Source organism: Nansenia antarctica (assembly GCF_963989245.1).
Source record: "Nansenia antarctica genome assembly, chromosome: 12".
NCBI classification, from domain to species: domain Eukaryota; kingdom Metazoa; phylum Chordata; class Actinopteri; order Argentiniformes; family Microstomatidae; genus Nansenia; species Nansenia antarctica.
This window is the reverse complement of record NC_137682.1, coordinates 9,009,344-9,032,521: the sequence shown is the minus strand read 5'-3', so window position 1 is coordinate 9,032,521 and position 23,178 is coordinate 9,009,344. Positions and strand designations below refer to the sequence as shown.

The following is a 23,178-nucleotide window of genomic DNA, read 5'->3' as shown; positions in this document are numbered from 1 at the left end:
ATCTTCCTGTCTCCTAAAGCAATACATTCATTCAATAAAAGGAGGACAGGGGAATGCAGACATACGGTACATATTTATTAATTGGGCCAGTTAATATCTGTTGGTCCTCTTGTGTTGTATTGCCATCTACTGGCAAGCTGGTTACGCTTGGAAATTACCAGCTGTCCTTCCTACCTCTGAACAAAATTAAAAAATAATGGGAAATTAAGGGCTTACATTTAAAAGTGAAGCTGAATTAGTTAATTGAATAGTTGGTCTTTCTGTGACATTTACAGTGCTTGCAACTTGCTAACCTCTGATGGTTGAGCATATTCTAGTGAATCAAGTCTTCCTAGATATAACAACAGATACAAATTCTAAATACTCAAAATGTATAAAGTGAGTTTTGAAGGAATATTATGCTACTGCACAGACTCCTGTCAGTGGTTTTAACTTTGTCTAACAGCAACATTTTGATCAGTTCTTGTACATTCCATACTTCATATTTAGTCATGCAAACCATGAAAGTAAAAAAAAGTCGACGACAGATTAGTTACAACAGAACTTTCAATCCCTCAGTGGCATTAAGCACTTCTGCCTGGAACTGAAAGTTAAAGATTGTGCTTTCAAAACAAATGTCTTATAAAAGAGAGACTGATATTGAAGTTCAAGTATAGATGAGCGTACTGAGGTGAACCCGTCCACTCACAAGAGGCAACTGCCCACCTACAACAGGAGTTAATCTGCCTTCTTTTCTGCCAGTTTCTTCTGCTGTCTCCCACCCTTCCTCTCTTCCGCAGGACCTTTCAGTGGCTTGGCCTCTTCCCCGTCGTCCCCAGTAAGTGGTTCTTCCTCGTTTGCTGTCGTGCGTAACCTCCTGCACATGAAGTAACACATGATTCCGAAAATCGCTGCAAAACTGGTAAACATGAAGTAGCCTAGTAGGGGTGCAAAGGTGAATAAATCCTATGGAGAAGAAAGAAAGAGAAACATTTATTAGCCCCATGTCTTATGGTATCGTTGTCTTAATCTGGACCTGATTGTGTGTAACATTTCATGCTCCTCCTTATTTCCAGTCCATCGTATTATTGTACAATGTTGACCGGTTTTGCTCTGGGCTGGAACAAAAGAAATGCACACCCAGTCGTGACGTTAGAATTAAAAGGTTCTATCTCCATTTTTGTCAAAATTGAGTTTTTTTACATAATTTGATCCATTAGGTGTTTATTAATGCCTGTGTGGTGTTATTTTTACAATGTTGACATTTTTGAGTTAGTAATTCATAAAATACAAAGGTTCCATATCACAAAACATAATGGAATGTCAAAACGTTGACGCTCAATATCTCTGAACTGCCCTAAACGGAGATAGAACCTTATCATTCTAAACGGAGATAGAACCTTATCATTCTAAACGGAGATAGAACCTTATCATTCTAAACGGAGATAGAACCTTATCATTCTAAACGGAGATACAACCTTATCATTCTAAGCTCACGCAGGAGCTCACCACACCTGAGAGAACCCTGCTATAGAACATTGAATAAAGTCAGTCATGATCATTACTCATACATTACCTTTGGAACAATTCTGCACACATTACTGTTTCAGTCCACAGTTAAATTAACAGTATTTTAGTACTTAAGTCTCTGAGCAATACTCCACACTTACCACCACATCCAGTTTGAGATTATACATGAATCTCTTGATGCCCTGAACGTATCCATCTCCTCCTTTGAACTGTTTTAAACAAGACATTTAGCAAATTCAATTATTTTAAAGCAAGATATTACAGTATGACATATTATTATTGTTGTCTGTTGTTCATATAACTGACACTCTTTACGTTTTTTTTTATTGTTTTTTTTTAAAGACCCCCCTCCAGAGGGGTGATTAATGTTGTTTGTCACATGGTATACCATATGGCAACCGGAACATTTCAGGTGGGAGTTAACTCGGAGGTAATTTGACTCAACACTGAATATGATTATACAAAACAGTGGGCACAGGGCTGCCGCTACGTATACGCGCATCACACGCTGTGCATAGGGCACAGTAACGTTATAGTTTCCTAAGCATACAACAAATTGATTTGAGAAAACTGTAAACCTAGTTTCTTTGATCGATGCATTTCAAAAACCATTCGGTGCCAGGTTTTTCTAGGCACACTTACAGAGGATATAAGCAGCTGGGGCCAATTCTGATGGCACCCTCAGATTAATTAGTTTTTAAAGTGTGACTCATTGTATTCATATAGTATTGTTGGTAATAATGGTGAGATAAAATTAACCATTAATAAACACGGTCTTAAGGCCAACATACAGTCCCTTTACAAAGTCCTTTCAAAGTGTTCAACTTCACTTGCCCTAGACTAGAGTGTAAGGTCTGGGGAATCCCTCTGTGATCCTTTGGCGCCTCCTCTCGGCAATCTGGTGTATGGCTTTGCCTTTGTTTTGTCTTAATTATGATATTATGCAATTCAGCCGTGTCTTGTTAACCTCCCTGTCTATTTATGCTCCCCTGTCTCATTCCCCCTTGTCAGATGTTTGCTTCATGTTATGTGAAACTGTTGTGCCTGTCCACAAAGCCTTATCTTACCGGGTTGGAAGTGAGATTGACTTTTGCTGAGACTTGTTTGTATTAGGCCGTGTGATCTTTATTATTTCTCTTAGTGTTTTGTAGTTTTCTCCTCTTTAGTTTTTTTGTGTTATAGTTTGGTTGTTCTGTAAGCCTGAAATTTCCTCTAGTAAAAGAGTGACAGTAGTAGTAGTACCGGTAGGCCTAATGGGTTTAAGAAAGCTTCATTTAGCCTTTAAAGCTGTAATGTGTTCAAAGTGGGTCTGTCTTACCTTAATATGACCAGCCAACACATCGTTCATGAACAGAAGCAGATTCTCCTCTGTCTCCACTTTGTCATCAGGCAAGAAATAGCGATCAGTAGACATGTTTAACACGATGATGGCGGGCATGATCAGTTCCCTGTCAAGGCAGAAACATTGACGAGTCAACATGCTGTTAGGTACGTTATGGTAAAGGTGGTTAGGGGTAGTTGTCCCTTTCAAATATGCCGGCCCATTAACCCTCTGCTCCATCCCATGGACCTGCATATAAGTTATATATGGTGCGGTGCAAAAAAACACCATCACTAATATGAAATGACACAAAATCTCATCCACCACTGCCAAATTACTTAGTGGTGATGAGCGAGAACTATACCTATTCCCCAACCCAAGCTTGTTCATTGGATTATTTCCAACATTCCAAACTGATAAAAAGAGAGGTGAAAAATAGACATTTCCACTCACCCCATCATAAGGCCGTTGATGTCCTGATTTCCGTCCATGTGACCAAAGTGGAATTTCCTGTAATGTATTAAAGTGTAACAGGAAAGGAATTGCATGAATTGAGGAACAAACTGTAGAATTTATAACACATAATTATTAAGAAATGAAAGACTGCCATTGGTGTGTTCTGTTGATTATTAACAGAACACATCAGCACAATCATACATTTTGGTCAAACTAAGCAGTCATATTCATTCATAGTAGCTATCCTAGTAGCTATACTAGTAGTAGGTGGTACTGTAATAAGAATGCATGTTCACATGCTAAGAAGTGTTACTCACTTGCTGTAGCGCTTCTTGTGTTCTGAGGCTACTTTTTTGATCAGTGTCTTGTAACTGGACAGGGAAGAAGGATATTTAAGTAATCCATTGGTAATAAAGACAGACCGTTAATACCATGTTTTGAAGACAATATTAATTGCTGATTAAAAATTGTTTTGCTAACATTGACTGTATACAAACTTGAGCTGAACAATCGAACTAAAACATCAATTATTGTGTTATCGTCACATATTTCAAGTGTGTATACAGCTCACTATCAGATCATTTGAATTGTTATCCCCATACCGGATACTATCCTCAGAACCATGTTTCTCATCCACTACAGCAAGAGCCAACAGTTTGCCTAAATTGAAGACAGAGCAAAACACATCAGATAATTTTTCAGACTTTGACTAAAAAACAAAACAAACAACACTATCCATTATTATCATCTATAATCTTCATTATAATCTTACTATAATCTTATTATAATCTCTATCAAGGCTTGGTATTGTGCTTGATTAACTGCAAAGTTAAGTTTGTGTTAAAAGAGGGTCCTTTTAATTCTAACACTCTCTTGTGAAAAGTTACCCCAGAAACGTACAATTTACGGCTTAATTGAGTCCACTGAATTCGACATACCTGTATCCCCCATGTCATACAAGGTGTAGCTATCAACCGAGAGATAACTCTGGAAACGCTCTCTACTAATCCACGATGAGAGGTCACCATCCTGGGATGCTGAAATTGAAAAAGGATAGCTACTATGAATGAATATGACTAGACGAAGGTCTTACAATCCCTTTAAATATGTAATCTGTAGATTCATTTATTATAGAAAGAGGGAGGTGGTGTCTTTGTGTGTGTAATGTGCACTGAGTGTCTGATTCATCGGATTCATCTAGCAAACTCCTTGCTGGATTACCTCATTTTGACAAACAGACACTATAAGGACTCATCTAGTGGGGCCTTTGCAAATGACATCAGTGATCAATGCCCTATAGCTTGTATTAGAAACACCAAACAGATAAATATTGATCCTTGTATCATCATGAAAAGACATTTTAAAATGTCTCACTTCAGGCTTTTCTCCATGATTTGTATTACTTTGTTATTTCTGATATTGCACACCTAACCCTTAAGTGGTTCTAGAATTTTTCTTTTCTCTATTTATTTCTCTGGCAGATAAACATGCATTACCCTACTTACAATAACAGGAAGTATGTGTGATAAAGGTAAATACTTTCAATTGGTGCATTGCACCAATTGCAGGAGAGACAGATGCATTTTAATTAGCATTTGAGCAGAGCCTATGTTTGTTACCATCATAAATGGAATAAGTCCCATCCTTGAACACAGCGACAAATGGGACAGCATAGATGTCCAGATCAACGGCCTGGGAATAAAGAGAGAAACGTATTTACTCTACAGGCAAAATATGCCTTGAATGAATTAATGAATTATTGCTTTATTTCACTCCCGCCTGGAGCTCAAAGCAAGATAACAGCTACTTTAAAATGTTCAATAAGGTAATCTGTTACACATTAGTGATGTCTGACATCATCTAGGCAGACACAGATGTTGAGGTTTAGATTTGTGGCATGTTCTAATGCTGCTTTACATTCAGTGTTTATATTCAAAACTCACCTTGGGCAAAATGTCCAGAGAAGAGGCAGAGAAGAAGTTTGAATGCACTATCAACTCCTTGGCAGCCAAAACATACTTCTCCTGGGGAGATAAAAGGTGGGGATGAACTTCAGACCCATTCCCTGATTTAGACTCAAACTGTGATTTACATGGTATCATAGTAATTGTTTGATTTTAACCACAAACGTTTGCAGTGTAGAGCCAAAAGAATAATTTAAAAAAGCTTCACTGCCCCATTACTTACACAGAGCACTGTAGATACAACAGTATCTATTGCTTCTTACTGATATCAAAATCAACAGATTTGGTAGAATGACATTATAGGTTAGGATCTTGGTAAAGTGTTGTGTCCATACCTTTAAAGGGGATGGCCCTCCTATGTAGACAAAGAGAACATTATGTCTACTCATGACATGTTGAAATAACTGTTTGCTGGCCAGTGCTCTCACCGCAGGTCTAATGAGGACAGATGGAGACAGCATATGAGAGTAATACATAGAGTGACAGAATGATCAGAAGAGAGAGTGCAGACATCCCCAGTTTTACCCAGATACTCTGTTTGCAAAGTCGAGGATGCCGTCCTTGGTTCTAGGGCCTCTGTAATTGTACTTCATATCATCCTTCCACCTAACCAAGAAACACATATTAATAACTACAACAGAAAAACAAACAATGTATCAAACAGTCAATTACACTACAGCTGGGAAGTGAACTACTCACAACTTAATAGCAGGATAGCCTGGAATACGAAACTCTTTTGCAATACCTGAAACCAATTTATGAGAAAGTTAAATATGAAGGTACAAATATATTGTATTTCCAGTTTGATACACTCTTGGAAAAAACTGTTCTAACTAGATACTAAAACAATTTCCCCCAGAGGGTTCTTCAGTACTGTATATGGAACCCAAAAGTGTTTAAATACAAACAAATACTATTTCAACCCAAGTCAAAAAAAATAATAGAGTCCATCATGAATTACACCTCATACATGAGCTGATAAATTGAGAATTTAAAGGCTTCATCAGGTCGACAAACCACTGTAAATGCTAACTAGGCTGTTAGGCCATCTGGTTAGCATGGCTTACCATGTTGCACACACACACACACACACACACACACACACACACACACGTGGAATGGGCCGTATTCATAATGGCTTCAGACCTGTACCGTAAATCTCCACTCATCCTATTAGTGTGAACAGACTGGACTAATACTAGCACCCAGGCTTAGACCTAATGTTGACGTGGCACTGTGTGGCTTGTTGCCTCGTTGCACAATTCTATGAACCATTACTCTAACTCTAACAGTTTTAATATCTATCAGCTATCAGAAGAAATATCCAATTTATAGGAATAAATCATATATATAAGGATTACTTGACATTGCATTCAGTAAAGATTTACCGACCACCAGTAAATTAATAGTGGATTCTGAGTGACAAAATAGACACTGATGGAGCTTTTGTTGACTTCCTAGTATTTGTTGTTGTGTGCATAAACATGTTCTTTTTTCCTCCAGTGTCTTTCCGGCCATTTACAACTGATGAAGAATCAATAGTCTCTATCCCACTACTGAACCATAGTGAGCTAAACAATAATATGGTCCTTCGACCTGTTGTAAAAGGTTTAACATACCAAAATGTCCCCAACTTTACTAAAGGAGGCAACATTTAGTAACTACAATCTTATTCATTCTGAATCATATGACGTGGACCATATGTTTTTCAAAATCACAAAGACTACCAACTGGCAGATTACTCACTGCGATGGGCTCCGGCATCAATCCTGCCCACATTGACTGGAGACCCCATACTTTTCAGCTCCGCTCCAACTTCATACCACACTGGGTCCAACTCCTTGCAATGTACACATCCAGGACCGTAGAACTGTACAACATGAGAATGTGAACTCATTTCACTGCACTTTTTAGGAATGAGCAAGTCCCTTAGAGTCCTTAGAAGTAAATTCCTATTTTTGAGTAGTTTTTGGGACATACAGTATGTTGATAGGCTATGCCACTGCTCGCAAGTATACCACTGTACTGTATTAGCTGTTTGATGTATGGCCACTGGCCTTGTGTGCATGATATCTGCTTAAACATTGTATCATATTCTCATGGATATTAATCTGAAAGTTAAATATGATTATTGGTGTCCTGTACTCTGTCAATAGCCTACATTTCACAAGACTGTAAATTATCTCTGTATGTCTACTGTTCCTATGATTCCTACCAGGACTCCCTTAATATGCACATATACACATGTAGTGTTGACAGCATGTCAATATGGAACCCCAGTAATGCAGGCCACATGAAAGACTTTGACATGTATTTCTATTCCAACATTTCCTTGACATGTTATTTGTCCCTTTTTACTTTTCTCTACTCACACAACCGTGAGCTATATTTATTTCTTAAATGTATAACATTCAATGCATGCATACTTGAATCAGCCATATTTCATTCATCCGTGTGTCCAGAAACCTGGAAAAAAGTATTGAACAGTGTTGACAGTGTCAGTATATATACATTTCAGGAGGATTTAGGTTAAATGTCCCGTTTCTTAGGCATATCTAAAGCCATAACATTAGACCACGTTAGCCTTTCCCCAACATTATTTTCAATACTATTATATACCACAAAAGTGTATTCATGCAAAAGCAAGTAACGAAATTACGTACGTGTCATCGAGCTCCTCAATGAAGGCTGACACCGTAGTTATACTAAATATAACTGTCAAAGCAGAGCATAGTGGCAAATATTACCAAAAACGAACGTGGCAAACATCACAAAGTAACGACAATAATTTATAAAAGTGTATCTTGCTCCTAGTCGGAATTCTTTTAATAGTTAATTTCCTAGGTTTGATATTACTATTATTAGATATGATAATAACCATTCGCTAAAATACATTTACATAAACCAGTTTACATAATTAACCAACCGAGTCTTATTCCGACATAACGCACCTGTCCAGATGACGCCGAATGTTCTATTTGTCTTCATATTGATGAAGTGATCGATCAGCAGCGTGCGTTAGTGCCGGACCCGCTGTTAGCGCTGTAGAACACCTGTCAGGAACATTCTAGCAAATTAAAAGCCCTTTAAGGAACGGTCATACTCATAGAGCTATACGCCTAATCTCATGTGTTGCTGGATTAATAAAGCCAATAATAGGAGTAAAAATAAATTTAAAAACCAAACCACGACCAAATCTTGCAACAAATCACGCAATAAAGTTGAATGTAGTTCATCTAAATGCAAGGATAATAGTTTATGTAATCTTGGAATTAATATATATATATTGTTTCTATAGTGTCTCTGATTTGCATAGGAATCAAGTCCTACACACTTATTGAGTGATTTGTTGTTATTGGTGACATTTTTGCATCTAAATTTCAATAAAAACATTTTTTTTAGGTGTTATGAAACTTTTGTTCGGTAGTGTAGGTCATGGATTGAAACGTTAGTCCTCATTTTAACATACTTGTGTTTCACGTTTTTGTTTATACCTGTGTTCACTACTTATGAAGATAGCTAAAGAGCATTAAGAAATCTAACTGGTTTAAAGGAGGCGATTGTCATTGGGTACCATAGCCTGCAGTATGGTATTTATCCTTGTAGGACAGTTGGGGGCAGTGTTGTGCAATTTACATACTATCATGGCATAAGTTCAGCGCACAGAAGACAACAAACGTAACTGCTGACATGGCTTTAATCACATAGGCCTATATTTTAGTGATAACTACATACTTCTCACTTCAAATCATTATTTTCTAAAAGTGTTTGAGAACTTGCTGATAAGGACAAAACATTTTTAGTTGACACAGATATTCATAGGTAAATCACCAGACCATAATGTTATGCATCTCCAATTTTTCGTGTTAAAACATTGTTTAGTTTTGGTCAGCTTCACTGTAAAGCTGAAAATAAATGGCAAAAAAAGTATTAATATTTCATAAAGCAACTAGGAACTAAACTTATAACAGGAATTTATTTTTTAGCTCTATCAGAATACACTCTCTTTCAGGTCTAAACACTACATCCAACGCTAGCTATACATCTAGAGTGTGCTCCTACCAACTCTAAATTCCCCCATCTATTGCCAAACTATCTGATAAATGTCAGCTACCTCCATCTACCATCTAACTGCGGTTGGATGTTCTATTCCCATTCTGCTATTATCAAAGTGCTGTTCTTGCTGTCAACTGACCGCCAAGGAAACAGAAACAACGTTTTCAGACCATCACATCAGAAAATGATATTCACCATGTATAATAAAACTACTGTCCCTTCACTATCCAAGCAAAGGTAGATTGATACCTTGCTCATACCAAATGCAGTACTTGTAGCCATCTACTGTATGCAAGAGTGGTTAGTTACACTGGTTGTTAACTGGTATGTGCTGGGTCTGTATGCTGTGCCTAAACATTGCCTCATATAACATTAACACTGCCATGAGGACCACGTTGGAAACAAGTGGTTCAGTACGTTTTTACGTGCTATCCTCTGAGATGTACTGTCTGTACTTTTTACCCAAATAAAACAAAATCAATCAATCAGGGGCGCTTAGGTGGCGTAGTGGGTTAAGCGTCGACCACGTAACCGCAGGGTTCCTGGTTCGATTCCGGCCGTGGACATATCCTGCATCTCATCCCATCCTGCATGTCATCCCTTCTCTCTCTCTCACCCATCCTTCCATAAAATGAAAATATGAGTGGGACTGCCCCACTCAAATAAAAATACGGGAAAAAAAATCTATCAATCAATCAATTCATTCCAAAATGTCAGTCTCATAGGTCACTAGTTGGTAGTAGGTCAGGTTGGGAAAATGCATTTCTGAGTCGTCAACGCTGCTTTCCGGGGATGCTATCTTGTGGTCCATCATCTTTTTGGGTCCAAGTTGTCCAGATTGGTTATCATGCCTGAAAAATTATGGAAAATATAAAAACACTCTGAAGTCAGCATTGGTACACAAGTAAGAAAGTTGCAGGCATGTTGCAGGGTGACTACCGGTAGTTCTGTGCGAGAAAAGCACAGAAAATTGGTTAGAACAGTCGTTTCAAATCTTTCCTATTTCTTCTTAATTAAGAACTGAGGGGTGAATTCACTAACTATTCATTGTGAGTGCAGATTGCCCTGTTGCCCTATTACCTCAATGGATTGTGTCAAAAAGACCATGGTTGAGGACTCACCCAAAACCTGCAGAGTCCGTTGGTGAGGGTCTGTCCTCAGTCTGTTGTGGACTCAAGTCATAGAAGATGGTCTCTGTGTTAGCCAGACAAAATCCGTTGGACCTCATGATATCTGCAAAGCACAAAAGCACACTAAATTGGTTTCTTATGCAGACATCAAAAGTGAGAATGCCAATGAATTGGAACAGTACAAAAACAACTTGAGAATATAAGTAGTAAAACATGGCTATTAAGAAGTTAGCCTATACTGTGTACTGTATGAAGTCAGACCAGATATTGTTACTGGACTCTGGCAGTAAGGCTCCAAGCCGCTGTCATTCTCTCTCATCATCTGGTCCAGCGGCGATTGCTCAAAAAATGTGAGCACTGCCTCTGACCGTGAATACTGCAGAGCAAAAGGTGAAAAGTAACATCCACATGGTTTTAGGGGGAAACATATCAATACATTCAGATAACACTTACAGGAGTAACATGATGAAGTAGCCTACATCATAGCCCAATCAATCAGCATCCTAAACAGGATGTAAACATGCATAATACTCAGTACAGTATATAGTATAGTATATAGGCTACATACTGCAATATGTTTTTACAAAATGTTATGCTGTTTTCAAATTAAACAAAATATCCTCCTCTTGTTATGCTTTTAGAATGTGTTTGTTCTTTGTTTAGCAGGCTGTTGGGATATCTAGTTGAATTGACTCATACTTTTGTCTGAGTTCAAGCATTCATTGCAGACATAGCAGGCCTACTGTACTTATGTTAAGTGGACTTATATACCTTCCAGGGCATGTTGATAACATTCCTTAGGAGTTTCTCCACCTCGTGCAATCTGCCCTCCACATTATTGGCCTCTTCTGTTTCTCTTATCCGTCCTATTCCTAGTGGGAAATACATCTGTATTGGTTTAATACACCTTAACATTTCGTGAGCTTAGAATGATAAGGTTCTATCTCCGTTTAGGGTAGTTCAGAGATATTGAGCGTCAACGTTTTTACATTCCATTATGTTTTGTGAGATGGAACTTTTGTATTTTATGAATTAGGCCTACTAACTAAAAAATGTCAACATTTTAAAAATAACACCACACAGGCATTAATAAACACCTAATGGATCAGATTATGTAAAAAACTAAATTTTGACAAAAATTGAGATAGAACCTTATAATTCTAACGTCACGATTTACATCGAATGAATATAGGCTGATACATAATTCAAAACATTTACTTTTGATGTTCTACTTAATTCCTAACACATGAGACAGGCTATCTAGGTAACTTATGAGGGGAATTATATATAGTTTTGTAAAAGTATAGACCTTCCAGAAGATGTGACTGTGAAAGAGTTTCTCTGTCCTCGGGGAATGAGTCCGTCAGCCTCTTCAGAAGCCCCAGCAGGTCGGCGGCCGTCCGGTGCAGATGCAGGACGCTTCTATCGGACATCTCCGTCCGGACATGGAGGAACTCCTCGTCTCCGTGCTGGCTGATCATCCGCTGCGTGCCGACCACCCAACAGTTATGAACAAACATGTTCATGGGCGAAGTTCCCACAAAAGCACCCGATGCCATTAAAAAAAAAAAAAAAAATCAATAGGGTAGTATCCACACGTCTACAATTTACCTAATTTCTCTGATCATCATTCCATCAGGAGACAGGCGGTCAATGACACAAACTAAGAAGATTTCTCGTAGGAAAGTAGTAAGTTCGTGGAAAAAGCGAAGTAGGCCTAATGATAGAGTAGGCTATGGGACAGCTGCCTGCATTTATTCCACAAAATGATGGGCCACGTCCTGTAACAGCGAGGGTTCAGCGTGGAGGGACAGAAGTGACAGACTTTTAGTTTTCTCTCTGAACTCTCACCACCGCCCCTTCTCCCAGAGGGAGATCACTTGATTCTTCCCCGTGTGACTCTAATTACTGTAAAAGCAAAAGTGTTCTGTAGGCTGTATTAGAGTATACCTAATTAATCGACCTAAGTCATGTGCAATTAGAGAGGTTCTGCAAACTATCCTGCAAAGAACACTCAATAATTAACAAATACATTATTTCCAATGATATGATTGGGAAATTAGGTGGTGGGATTTAGATGCAGCATGGTGTCCTTACACCTGTGCCCCCAGGTATCTTCTGTAGTGAACCCTCTGTAAGGCTTTATGGGGTCAAAGCAAAAACAGTAGCATCCTACTTTCACATTAAAAGTGCACATTTCAGCTACTGTAGCCTAACTTCCTGTAAAAATGTATTGAATGAACCATATTAGTGAGAGGTTATGCATTTGTGTCCAGACGTGTTACAAGCGACAGGGGGTTAATGATGTTACTTATGAAGATGCCCTCTCACCAACCAGCATTCCCACACAACCCTTCTGTCCCATGTTGTGAGCTGATGAGGTCACAGTTAAGGCCGGCTGACGCCTTGTGCACTTACAATACATACAAATGTTGTACAATAAGTGAGTCTCCCCTTCCCACAAAAATGGCAACTAAACAGAAATGTGTTGGGATAGGCGGAAAATTCCAGCCACAGTTCCTTCTCACCCCCACATTACGTAACCTCACTGCCACCGCCGAGGATACAGGTCTAAAATGAGAGTTGGAAATGTTTCCAAACAACATTGGCCACGGCAAGATTTCCTCTACAACAGAGGAGCAAACAATGTGGAAAAGACCCTGACTTCTATCTTGTACTGTATCTGTAGAAGGAAAGCCATTCCATGAGAGTGCTTGATTTTGTTGAATGTAATGGAAAAACGTCCCACAATAATGTATTCACACATTTCCTGACAGCTTGATACCACTTTCTGGGTAGATCTTCAATTACTTAGAAAAAAGATTTGGAACAAACCAATCTTCAAAGTGGTCAAAGTTGTCTTTTTCATGTTTGATAAATCAGGATACACCCACAATGAATAGTATACCTTTACTCATTATTCTTGGAAAGTACTGTATATACATCCCTAAAAAGAAAAAGAAAAAATATATATAAGCCCTCAAATGTTCTGAAATGTACACTTTGCCACATTGCATAATATGCTCTGAAAGAATAAAAAGTTCACTAATTCTATTTGATGTGCTGAAGCTTTTCAAATGAATTTAAATGCAAACCCTGTACATGTACATTTGTATGATTTCTGTTCAAGTGATTAAACGATTCGCTACAGCATATACTGGTATCCTCAGTATGTTCAGGAAAAGAAAATAGACTTGGATAAGCCAAAAAGTGGAATGGAAAAGTGCCAAACTCCTGTGTTAAGTGTTCCTCCCTGTGGAGGTGGAGTTGTTTGTGCAATTGGGTTCCTGCTGTCCAAGTATAGGAGACTTTTCTGAGGCGTGGTGCTTGCGTAGGTGGCGCACAAGCAGCTGGCGATCCGGGCTGGAGTACTGGCAGAGATGGCAGGGGAAAGACTCTCCTGTGTGGTGGCGGCGGGCGTGCAGGTCCAAACTCTTCTTCTGGATGCTACAGCCCCGTGTGATTGAGAAAGATGGTAAAGAGAAGGAGAGATGCGAAGGAAGAGATGGACGGTAAGAGAGGGAAGGAGAGTGAGAAATGAGACAGATGTAACTTACAATGGACCAAAGTCCTTAATGACTAAAGCTGTCATTAAGGAATAATAGACTTTAGTAACAATTTACATGAAAGCTACCTCTGCATAAATCATTGTACCACATGCACTGAAGGAACATGATACATAGAGCGGTGTGTGTGTGTGTGTGTGTGTGTGTGTGTGTGTGTGTGTGTGTGTGTGTGTGTGTGTTACAGTACCTGCTGTAGGGACAGTACTGGCAGCAGTAGGGCTTCTCCTGGGTGTGTGTGCGGGAGTGTCTACGAAGGGAGCTGCTATCGATGGAGGCATAGGGACACTGGGGACATTTGAAGGGTTTCTCACCTACAGGATAATTAAAAGTAGCAGACAGTTCTATGTAATGCCCAGAAGAATTAACATAGGAAAAATGTAAAGTTTGTAACCTTAACACCAAGAAATGAATGAGGTGAACAGTATTTACATTATTCGAATATTCATAAATGAATATTGAATCACATCTAAGGTAACCTGGTGGAAGCCACTGAGCTAACCCACACACCTCTGTGAGGATGTTATCCAGGGTATATACAGGAACCTTGAGGTTCATTTCAATACCTTTCTAAGACTTTTTAAAGACCATCATTAAATCACCGCCACTTGGAGCTGTAACCGTTGACATCAGTGACACCTTTAACTTAACAGTTTTCAATAGACTAGACCACGATCATAGAACACAATTTCCGGTTCATCTTTGTTTTTTAATAAAACTAATAAATTCACAAACTTTTACTAAAAGTTTTTAGGACTCAAACTCTTTGGACAGAGTCTAATTCAGAAAAATACCTACAAAATGCAAGACCTCATAAAATTGTGATAAGACTTTTTAATACTTATTAAGGGTCGTGATTTTCCCAAAATTGATTTATCAAGACACCGCGGATACCCTGTTATCAGTCCTACCTGCACATTATTTGGATAATTGTAAATGGGAGGCCAGATAGTCTACCCCCATCTTATCCAAACACATATCTGCAATCAATTTCAGTTTCTGCACAAAAAAGTTTCTGCATTCTTGAATGATGCTTGGGGTCTCTAGCCCAACTTTTTAAAAGAAGGAAAAAGCAGAGGAAAACACTACATTCCACTGAAGACTGTCGTGTCTGATGTGTTAATAACGTCAGCAGAACAGGCTTTACATAGGGACAGGGTGAAGATTCTGGTTTTCAAACCCATTATGTAACCCTACTGGTGTTGCCATGGGCACCGCTTTCAAAGTAATTGCTCTGAGTGAGTGTGTGGGAAAAGTTCCCCAACACATTTTGGCCACGGCGAAATTCTCCCCTCTGTAAGAACAAGCAAACAATGGGCTAATGATTGAGGACCCACTTAGTCCTCAAACTGACCTGTTCCCAATAAATAGTAGATTTTTCCTTGGCCAGTTTATTATTCCTGTTGTCTGCACAATAGGCGTTACGTAACAAGGAAATGGCAGTTAAACTAAACATGTTAAAGTTACTCAAGAGAACATTTCTTCTATAATGTATATAATTCTCATTTGACACACTGTATTGAGGTGTTCAGCTAAAAACTGATAAGAGAAAGTTAACTGCCAGTGGATGTAGAAATCAGAGGACAGCTCATTGTAATGCATGGATGCTCACGGAACAGGCTCATTCCATTCCATGCATTACAATGAGCCCGTCCTCCAATTTCTCCACTGGTATTTATGATATGCTACAAACAAAGTACAGTTATTACAGTTATGTTACTGATGCCAGTGGTACATTGATAATATTATAATATTACAACAATGTGATGTAAGACTTATATAATGCAGATTATTGTATCTAGTAGGATTCAGATATTGAATTAGGCCAACCGTCTGTGAGCTCCATTGTTACTGCAACAGCCATGGAACTCTTAAGCAGCGGGAGACCTGCAGAACACATTCTTGGCAACCAGTTCTACCCCAATAAAACCACTGTCCACTCCATCTATCTTGCCTTAATGATACTCTTAACGTTCTCTTATCAATGTTTAGCTTAACACCTCAATTCAACTTTAAAATATGTAGACTGATCCCACTGAAAGAACTTGAATTACGATTTTTGATACTTTAAATCAAAGTTTTTTAAATATACTTTAAGCCTTTTAAGTCGCATGGGAAACCAGGGACCTGGTTTCCCATGCACGCATCTCTTCTTTGACGTTTTAAGCTTGGAACCACAATCCAACTTAAAAATGTGTATACTGACCCTACTTAAAGAACTTGAAAAGTGGCATGAATTTACATGGGTTCCAATGGAGACCATACAGTTGCTCTATTCATACTTTCTTGGGCAACTTATCTGAGGGGTTGCCTATTAGGAGTGTACTGTATATCTACCTGTATGCACGCGTAGGTGCTGCATCAGTGATGCCTTGAGTCGGGTGCTGTAGTGGCAGTGCGGGCACTCAAAGGGTTTGTCCCCCTGGTGGATGCCCATATGCCGACGCATGGTCAGCTTCGTGGAGAACTTCCTGTGGAAACAAGGCCAAGGCCGTGCCCGAACGTTCAAACTGCATATTGAATACTAAACGTATATATATACTATACTTACTATCCATACAACATACTATTTAGGCCATAGTGTTCAGTAAAAATTTAAGCAGTAAGCGACAACATACAACACCTCACTCCTACTGAGAAATCGTCATCTGTAGCTCAACAATGTTGTTCACTCTAATTTGTTCAATTTCTCTACTACACAGTCTGCTCAATTGTGGAACTGAAAACTAAATTCACTTGCTGTAGCGTTGATACTTAAAACTAGAACAGCCATGCTGGGGTCATTTAACCATGTGAGTAATACAAAATGTATCTCTTTGCACGTGATCAAATTTCAGGATCCTCCTTTCTTGACTTTCCCTAGATATGTGCGTTCTACCACCCGGCATGTACCTGTTGCAGAGGGAACAACAGAACTCTTTCCTCCCTCTTCTTTTGGCGGACTCCTCCTTGTTCTGGCCCTTGTCTTCTCCCTCCTCCACGCCACCCCTTCTTCCTTTCCTCCCCTTCAGCCTCCTCTTCTTTGACTGGAACCACTTCTCTGGCTCTGATCCTGGGATGATCGGCTGACTGTTCTCATGGCAGAGCTCCTTTCTTGAAGCATGCCTGTGTGTTGGAGAGGTAAAAAGGTTTAGAGAAGTTACACTTTTTAAATGTTTTAACATTAAGTTGTCTATTTTCCTTGCTTAGTTTTAACAAATTAAGCTTTGTTAATATGGCATCGGGTCCAGGAGAAAGGGATGAAGAAGGATCACAGCAAAGAACAACCCGTAAGTAAGTAAAACTTTATTTATATACTTACTTAATTTTCCACTGATAATGAAATATAGACAAGATGAGAGCAGTCATACGTCACCTCCCTGTCATTAGAACGACCACTCCCCTTTTGGGTGAAATCGAGCATGGAAACGTGCCAGTAGCCAAATTGGAAACACTAGTGTCTAGAGGATATTGTTGTATCAAAATACGCTACCCCTGAAATCTGAAATAAAGATGTTATAATAGAGTATCAAAATATGCTCCCCATATTCTTACATTACACCTAACGTAGTGGTATAATGTAAAATGATTCTGTAGTGGGAGCATTATTTGATAGAGGACATTGGTCGAAATACGCTACCCCTGAAATCTTAAATAAAGACAAGAGTATCAAAATATGTTCCCTATATTCTTACAGTAAACCTAACCCTGTTTGTAATTTAAAAAATAAATAATTAAAAAACATAACTTAAGATGCCATAATAATGTGAGAGTTATACCTTTATGGGATGTACACAAATGGGAATGGAAACACATATGGTAGCATTTTTTTGATTGGGTTCGAAAAGACTGCTATCGATTCGCACTACGGTAGCATTCTTTGACACGGGTGCATAAGTTGGCAAAGTCTTAAGAATTTGAATTTAATGGCAGTCAAACTAAAGGGACTGTTTTCACCTAAAAAGGGGCAGGGGCATCACGCAAGGGAAAAATACCCGGATGCGCTGCTCTCATCTATACTAACAGACAGATAGCACAGCCCTTTTAGCATTTCCTGAATAAACAGAATACCGTAAGAATGTTATGCAATGTAATGCACTCCCTGGTACAAAATATAATGTTTTGCGGGAGAGGGGCTTCTCCTTAATGGTGAGGGGAATGTTTTCTTGGCACACTTTGTTAATCAATCATCGCTTAAAGGCCATGGCCTATTTGAGTATTGTTTCTGACCATGTGCATCCCTTCATGGCCACAATGTACCCATCTTCTAATGGCTACTTCCAACATGATAATGCTCCATGTCACAGAGCAGAACAATGAGTTCAATGTTCTTCAATGACCTTCCCAGTCACCGGATCTAATCTAATAGAACACCTTTGGAATGTGGTAGAACGGGAGATTCACAGCTTGAAAAATCTGTGTGATGCAACCCTGTCATCATGGACCAGAATCTCAAAGGAATGTTTCCAACATCTTGTGGAATTAATGACATGACGAATTGAGGCTGCTTTGAGAGTAAAGGAAGGCCCTACCCAGTATTAGTACAGTATTCCTAATAAAGTGTTTTGGTGAGTATAGATTCTCTGGTAATAGTGACTTCAAATCCACCATGATACACACTCAAAACCTATTGAAGACTAACAAGTAATCAGAATGGAATTGATAGTTGACTATTGCTCAGTCCAGACAAAAGCCTATAGCTCTGCTCCCCCTTCTGAAAGAATGTACAAAATATGAAGGTGAGGTGATGTTTCCACCACTTCACCTACACCCATCTGGTTCTTTCAGATCAATAAGTGTCTAGGATTAAGGGCTAGGGATTCATTTTCGATTGGGAGTAAGCTTCCAATAGTCCTTCCAATGCTTCTAAGTCATTTGTTGGTGTGCCCAATGAGTGAGTAGGTTAGGTGATTTGAAACTGTGGTAAAGGGAAGCCACTTACACAATGAAACTGTGGTAAAGGGAAGCCACTTACACAATGTGGGAGCTCTGTCCGTCTGAAACAGCATCCACCCGTCTGTCCCCAAATCCTTTATGCTCTGAGAGAATGTGCGCATGGAGCTTGTCCCATGACTTATCTGTAAAGACAATCATGGGCCAATGAAGGCATGCAAAATATACATAAAGGCAACATTGTGTTTGAACAAATGAAATAGATTGTAAACATTGTTTATGATTAATTAGTGGGCTTGCATAAGCAAGTCCAAGTCTTGATATTGCAATTACTTATTTCACATTCACTTATTAGTGGGCTTGCTTCACGGAGTATAATTGGAGCTGTGTCTCTCACCCCGGTAGTTACAGTGAAGGCATTTAAAGCTCGACCTCAGGCTGTGTCTCTGCTCGTGGGCGTCGCGGGACTTGGCACTCCTGAACGCTCTGGGGCACACCTGGCAGCCGTGTGGCCTGGACCCCCTCTCCCTTCTTCTCCTCTTCTTCCCATGGCCCCTCCAGTGGAGCTCCATCTCACCCCACCCGCCAGTCATCCATCCGCACTGGGGGCACTTGAAGCCCCTGTCAACATTGTGGCACTTCAGGTGGACCTCCAGTAAATGTCTGGAGGGCAGGGCGGCCCGGCAGAGGACGCATGACAGTGCCCGTTCACTGGCAGATTTTTTCTGTTTGGGTGCCGGCAGCAGTGCCCGCTGAGTACTCTTTTCATCCAGAGAAGTATCGGAGCCCTCTTGGCCGACAGGGGTAGTAGAGGGGAGTCTGGTGTCTAGGGTCTCAGCTTGGGTTGGGGGGACCTTGGCCGTGGAGATGCGACAGAGCCCCAGGGTCATGAGGTGAGCTGACTGAGCCATTTCCTCAGCCTGGTTCTCAAGGTTGTCCACCACCGAACCCATTGGACAGGACATGTTGACAGAGCCATTGCCCTCAAATCTAAACACGTTTTCCTCCTCGTCATCCTCACCACGTCCCTCCTCTCCCTCCTCAAACAGAGTGCTTACCTATAAAAGAGAAGAACTGGATCACTAAACCAGATTTTTTTGCTACAACTCTGAATGATAACCTGCTTGTTTCTACTTAAGACTTGTGGTAGTGGGATTGTTTTCAGTCCCTTCTTACAATAACCACATTGTTACACAGTACTGACAACTGATATGTTGGCGGCTTACTTGTAATGATGTGTATTTTGTGTATTGTAGGCTACATTAAGTCAGTGTCTCTAGAAATTGTTATCCTCGACACCAGGCCAGTGTTTCCTCTACATGCATTTCATGGCGGACCGCCACGATGGAATTTCCTCCGCCACCATTCAGATTTCTCAACCCCCCAAAAAAAAAAAATTTAGGCCGCTTTTCAGACCTTCACAGCGCTAGACACACCCACAAGCGCTGAAACTGGACCAGTCCGTGTGTGTCGCGAGTATTGAACTTGAGGCTGCGTTCGTAAATTCGCTCTGAGAGCCCCGGAGCGCACACTGGGTTCAACGTCATAAAGGGACCAAGTCATTTGATTGGACAAGAGGCATTCCGTGAGTGCTGATCAGATTTCCAGAGCGTATTTACGAACGCGCCCTGGCTGTCACCCGAACACCGCGAGCTAGCGTAGTGTAGTGTAGTATAGGATGCGTAGTGTAGTGTAGTGTAGGATGGAGAGAGAGAGGAGAAGCCTCTCTATGTGTTACCTATGTCCAGTGTACTAGAACCACTCTAACAGGAGTGTTTGTCCGTGAATAACACCGGCTATGCCCGGGGTAGAAACACAAGACTATAGCTGGATAAGGTCTTACAGGTCTACACGGTCATTTGGCCGTCGACCAGCCCTCTACGACCACGGGAAGTCATGTTAAAAGTGAAGATACTTCTGTTAAACTAAGCTAAGCTAAACATCGCTAATCGCTAACTCCCTCCTGGGCTTAAAGTGACAAGTAATAACGTTGTGAAAAAAAACGTCAGATCAGTGTTTTTGTTTTTATTGACAACGGAATTACATGCTGGAAAAACATGCAGACACAGACAATAAGAGACACACGGGAGAAGTACAGGAAAACATTTAATTTTTTTGGGCCATCCATCCTCGAGTTTTGGCTGAAATTACAAAAAATTTTCCAAAAAAAGCTATTTTCTTACCTCACACGTTTGTGCAACGTGGAGACTCACATCCGAGTTGGAGCCTAGACCCATTTCACATGACCGTGGACTGATGTTGGGCAGCATGCCGTACATGGGCAGCAGAAAAGACATACGGTCCATCTGATCGTCGCCGTCCTTAGAGCCGGATTGGAGGTCTTCCTCCAGGTTGTAGGTGGATCCGTTTGGCTCCAGCTCATCGTCCTCCCCCCCGTCAACTCCAACTCCTACCCCCATCTCCACCACCAGGCCCTCCCCCCCGTCATCCTTTCCCAGACAGGGGAGACCAGGGCAGGGGGGGGCTCTCACATCGTGCCTTTCCACTATATGTGTGTTTATACTGGTTTTTAGACCACTGGTGAACTGGCACACTCTGCAGCGGTAGACTTCCACTAAGAAGGCTTCGACTAAAGTGGCCACTTGTGACTCCATGCCCTCTGCAGTGCCACAATACAGGCTGGAGGTGACCCTCTCTGCCGAAAGCAACAGCGTAACTGGCTTGACGTCCTGGTAGTCATCTTTGACAGGACTCATCCTCTCTAGGGGTCATGGATGGTGACACAGAGGGACTGCGTAGAGGCTAAAACACAGAATGAGAGAATGATCAATGTTGTACCTTCCATCTTAGGTCGAGGTCAGGAGATAGCTACACATTTCTTCAGTGAAGAAACAGCATTAGGCAAACACACTTTTCAATCACTAGATGGTCCTTGAAGAACTCACAAGTGGCGTGACAGAGGGATGGGACAGTTACAACATAGACGACTTTGGAGCTGTTAACTGTAGCTAGAATATACTTCAAGGTACGGTCGTTATTTTATTTTATGAGGTAGTTATTAGTAAGTTATTACAGTAACCACAAATCGTGACGTTAGAATTTTTGTCAAAATTTAGTTTTTTACATAATCTGATCCATTAGGTGTTAATTAATGCCTGTGTGGTGTTATTTCTAAAATGTTTTTTTGTTTTTTTTGAGTTAGTAATTAATAAAATACAAAGGTTCCATCTCACAGAACATAATGGAATGTGAAAACGTTGACGCTCAATATCTCTGAACTACCCTAAACGGAGATAGAACCTTATCATTCTAAGCTCACGAAATGCTAAGCTATCTACCTATGAAACTAGTAATTAAGTGAAAAGATTGCTGGACTTCCAAAAACCCCAAAAAACAAAGCCAAAGGAGCGTTATCATATCCCATGCTGCTGTTCTCGTGTAGGTTATTAACACAATGCATGATTCTGTCTGCGCATGTCAATGCATGATTCTGTCTGCGCATGCGCATGTCCCAAATAAATAAACAAATGGCCGGTGTTATGTTATGGGTGTCCTCACAGCTGGTGACAGCGAGAGAACACGCGTAGCTAAGTAGCCGGATTGCTCAATAAAAAGTGTTTTTAGATGTTAATCATCCGTGTATAACTGTCAATATTGTTGTCATTGTGGTGTTGTAGCTGGTGGAGCTAGCTAGCTAAACCATAGGAGTGGCTAGGCTAGCTATCTACCAGTATATACCACCACATAGACATACAGTCACACAGCCTCGCACAGAGCGGTAACATGCTCGTTGTATGGAGTCTTACTACTCATACTAGTCTAAGCAATCATTTTAATCAGGCTCCGTATGTTCACTCACTATTAGTGTACTTCGATACCACCTACCTAGTTGTGACTGTCTGCAACCCGAGGCTTCAATCCACCCAGCAGTGAGTGGAGCGACCGTGCCGAGAGATGTTGAAGTCCGCCCCATGTGGCCTAGTAGAGAACTGCAGTGGCTGGTACCAAAAAGCACATCGTGACGTTAGAATTATAAGGTTCTATCTCCATTTTTGTCAAAATTGAGTTTTTTTGTTTTTTTTACATAATCTGATCCATTAGGTGTTTATTAATGCCTGTGAGGTGTTATTTTTAAAATGTTGACATTTTTTAGTTAGTAATTAATCAAATACAAAGGTTCCATCTCACAAAACATAATGGAATGTAAAAACTTTGAAGCTCAATATCTCTGAACTGCCCTAGACGGAGATAGAACCTTATCATTCTAAGCTCACGATATTTCTTCTTCTTCTTCTTCTTCTTCTTCTGTTGGGTTTTCAAAAAACATATTTCCTAATTGAAATCCA

The 23,178-nt window shown here is 40.2% G+C and overlaps 3 protein-coding genes across 3 annotated transcripts; all 3 read right to left on the bottom strand.

The window, feature by feature from the left end:
* Positions 1 to 717: 717 nt before the first annotated feature.
* On the bottom strand, positions 718 to 8,238 carry LOC308168836 (protein disulfide-isomerase tmx3a-like; the record flags this gene model as incomplete). The annotated part of the gene is made up of 16 exons (XM_080543480.1): positions 718 to 945; positions 1,650 to 1,718; positions 2,828 to 2,957; positions 3,284 to 3,340; positions 3,604 to 3,657; positions 3,889 to 3,946; positions 4,225 to 4,323; positions 4,906 to 4,978; positions 5,230 to 5,310; positions 5,586 to 5,685; positions 5,776 to 5,856; positions 5,950 to 5,995; positions 6,997 to 7,120; positions 7,677 to 7,716; positions 7,914 to 7,965; positions 8,202 to 8,238. 16 exons carry the CDS (start codon positions 8,236 to 8,238, stop codon positions 718 to 720), a joined length of 1,329 nt encoding a protein of 442 aa, XP_080399606.1.
* Positions 8,239 to 10,006: 1,768 nt separating this feature from the next.
* On the bottom strand, positions 10,007 to 11,995 carry LOC308168835 (PX domain-containing protein 1-like; the record flags this gene model as incomplete). Its single annotated transcript, XM_080543479.1, has 5 exons — positions 10,007 to 10,157; positions 10,428 to 10,539; positions 10,698 to 10,812; positions 11,208 to 11,308; positions 11,746 to 11,995. The coding sequence occupies 5 exons, from the start codon at positions 11,993 to 11,995 to the stop codon at positions 10,007 to 10,009; spliced, it is 729 nt and encodes a 242-aa protein (XP_080399605.1).
* Positions 11,996 to 13,464: 1,469 nt separating this feature from the next.
* On the bottom strand, positions 13,465 to 22,772 carry LOC308168834 (uncharacterized protein). Its single transcript, XM_080543478.1, has 8 exons — positions 22,718 to 22,772; positions 21,055 to 21,634; positions 19,269 to 19,929; positions 18,954 to 19,056; positions 16,892 to 17,104; positions 16,337 to 16,470; positions 14,190 to 14,313; positions 13,465 to 13,883 (listed from the first exon to the last, which is right to left on the bottom strand). Exons 2-8 carry the CDS (start codon positions 21,586 to 21,588, stop codon positions 13,676 to 13,678), a joined length of 1,977 nt encoding a protein of 658 aa, XP_080399604.1. The 5' UTR covers positions 21,589 to 21,634; positions 22,718 to 22,772; the 3' UTR covers positions 13,465 to 13,675.
* Positions 22,773 to 23,178: the final 406 nt, after the last annotated feature.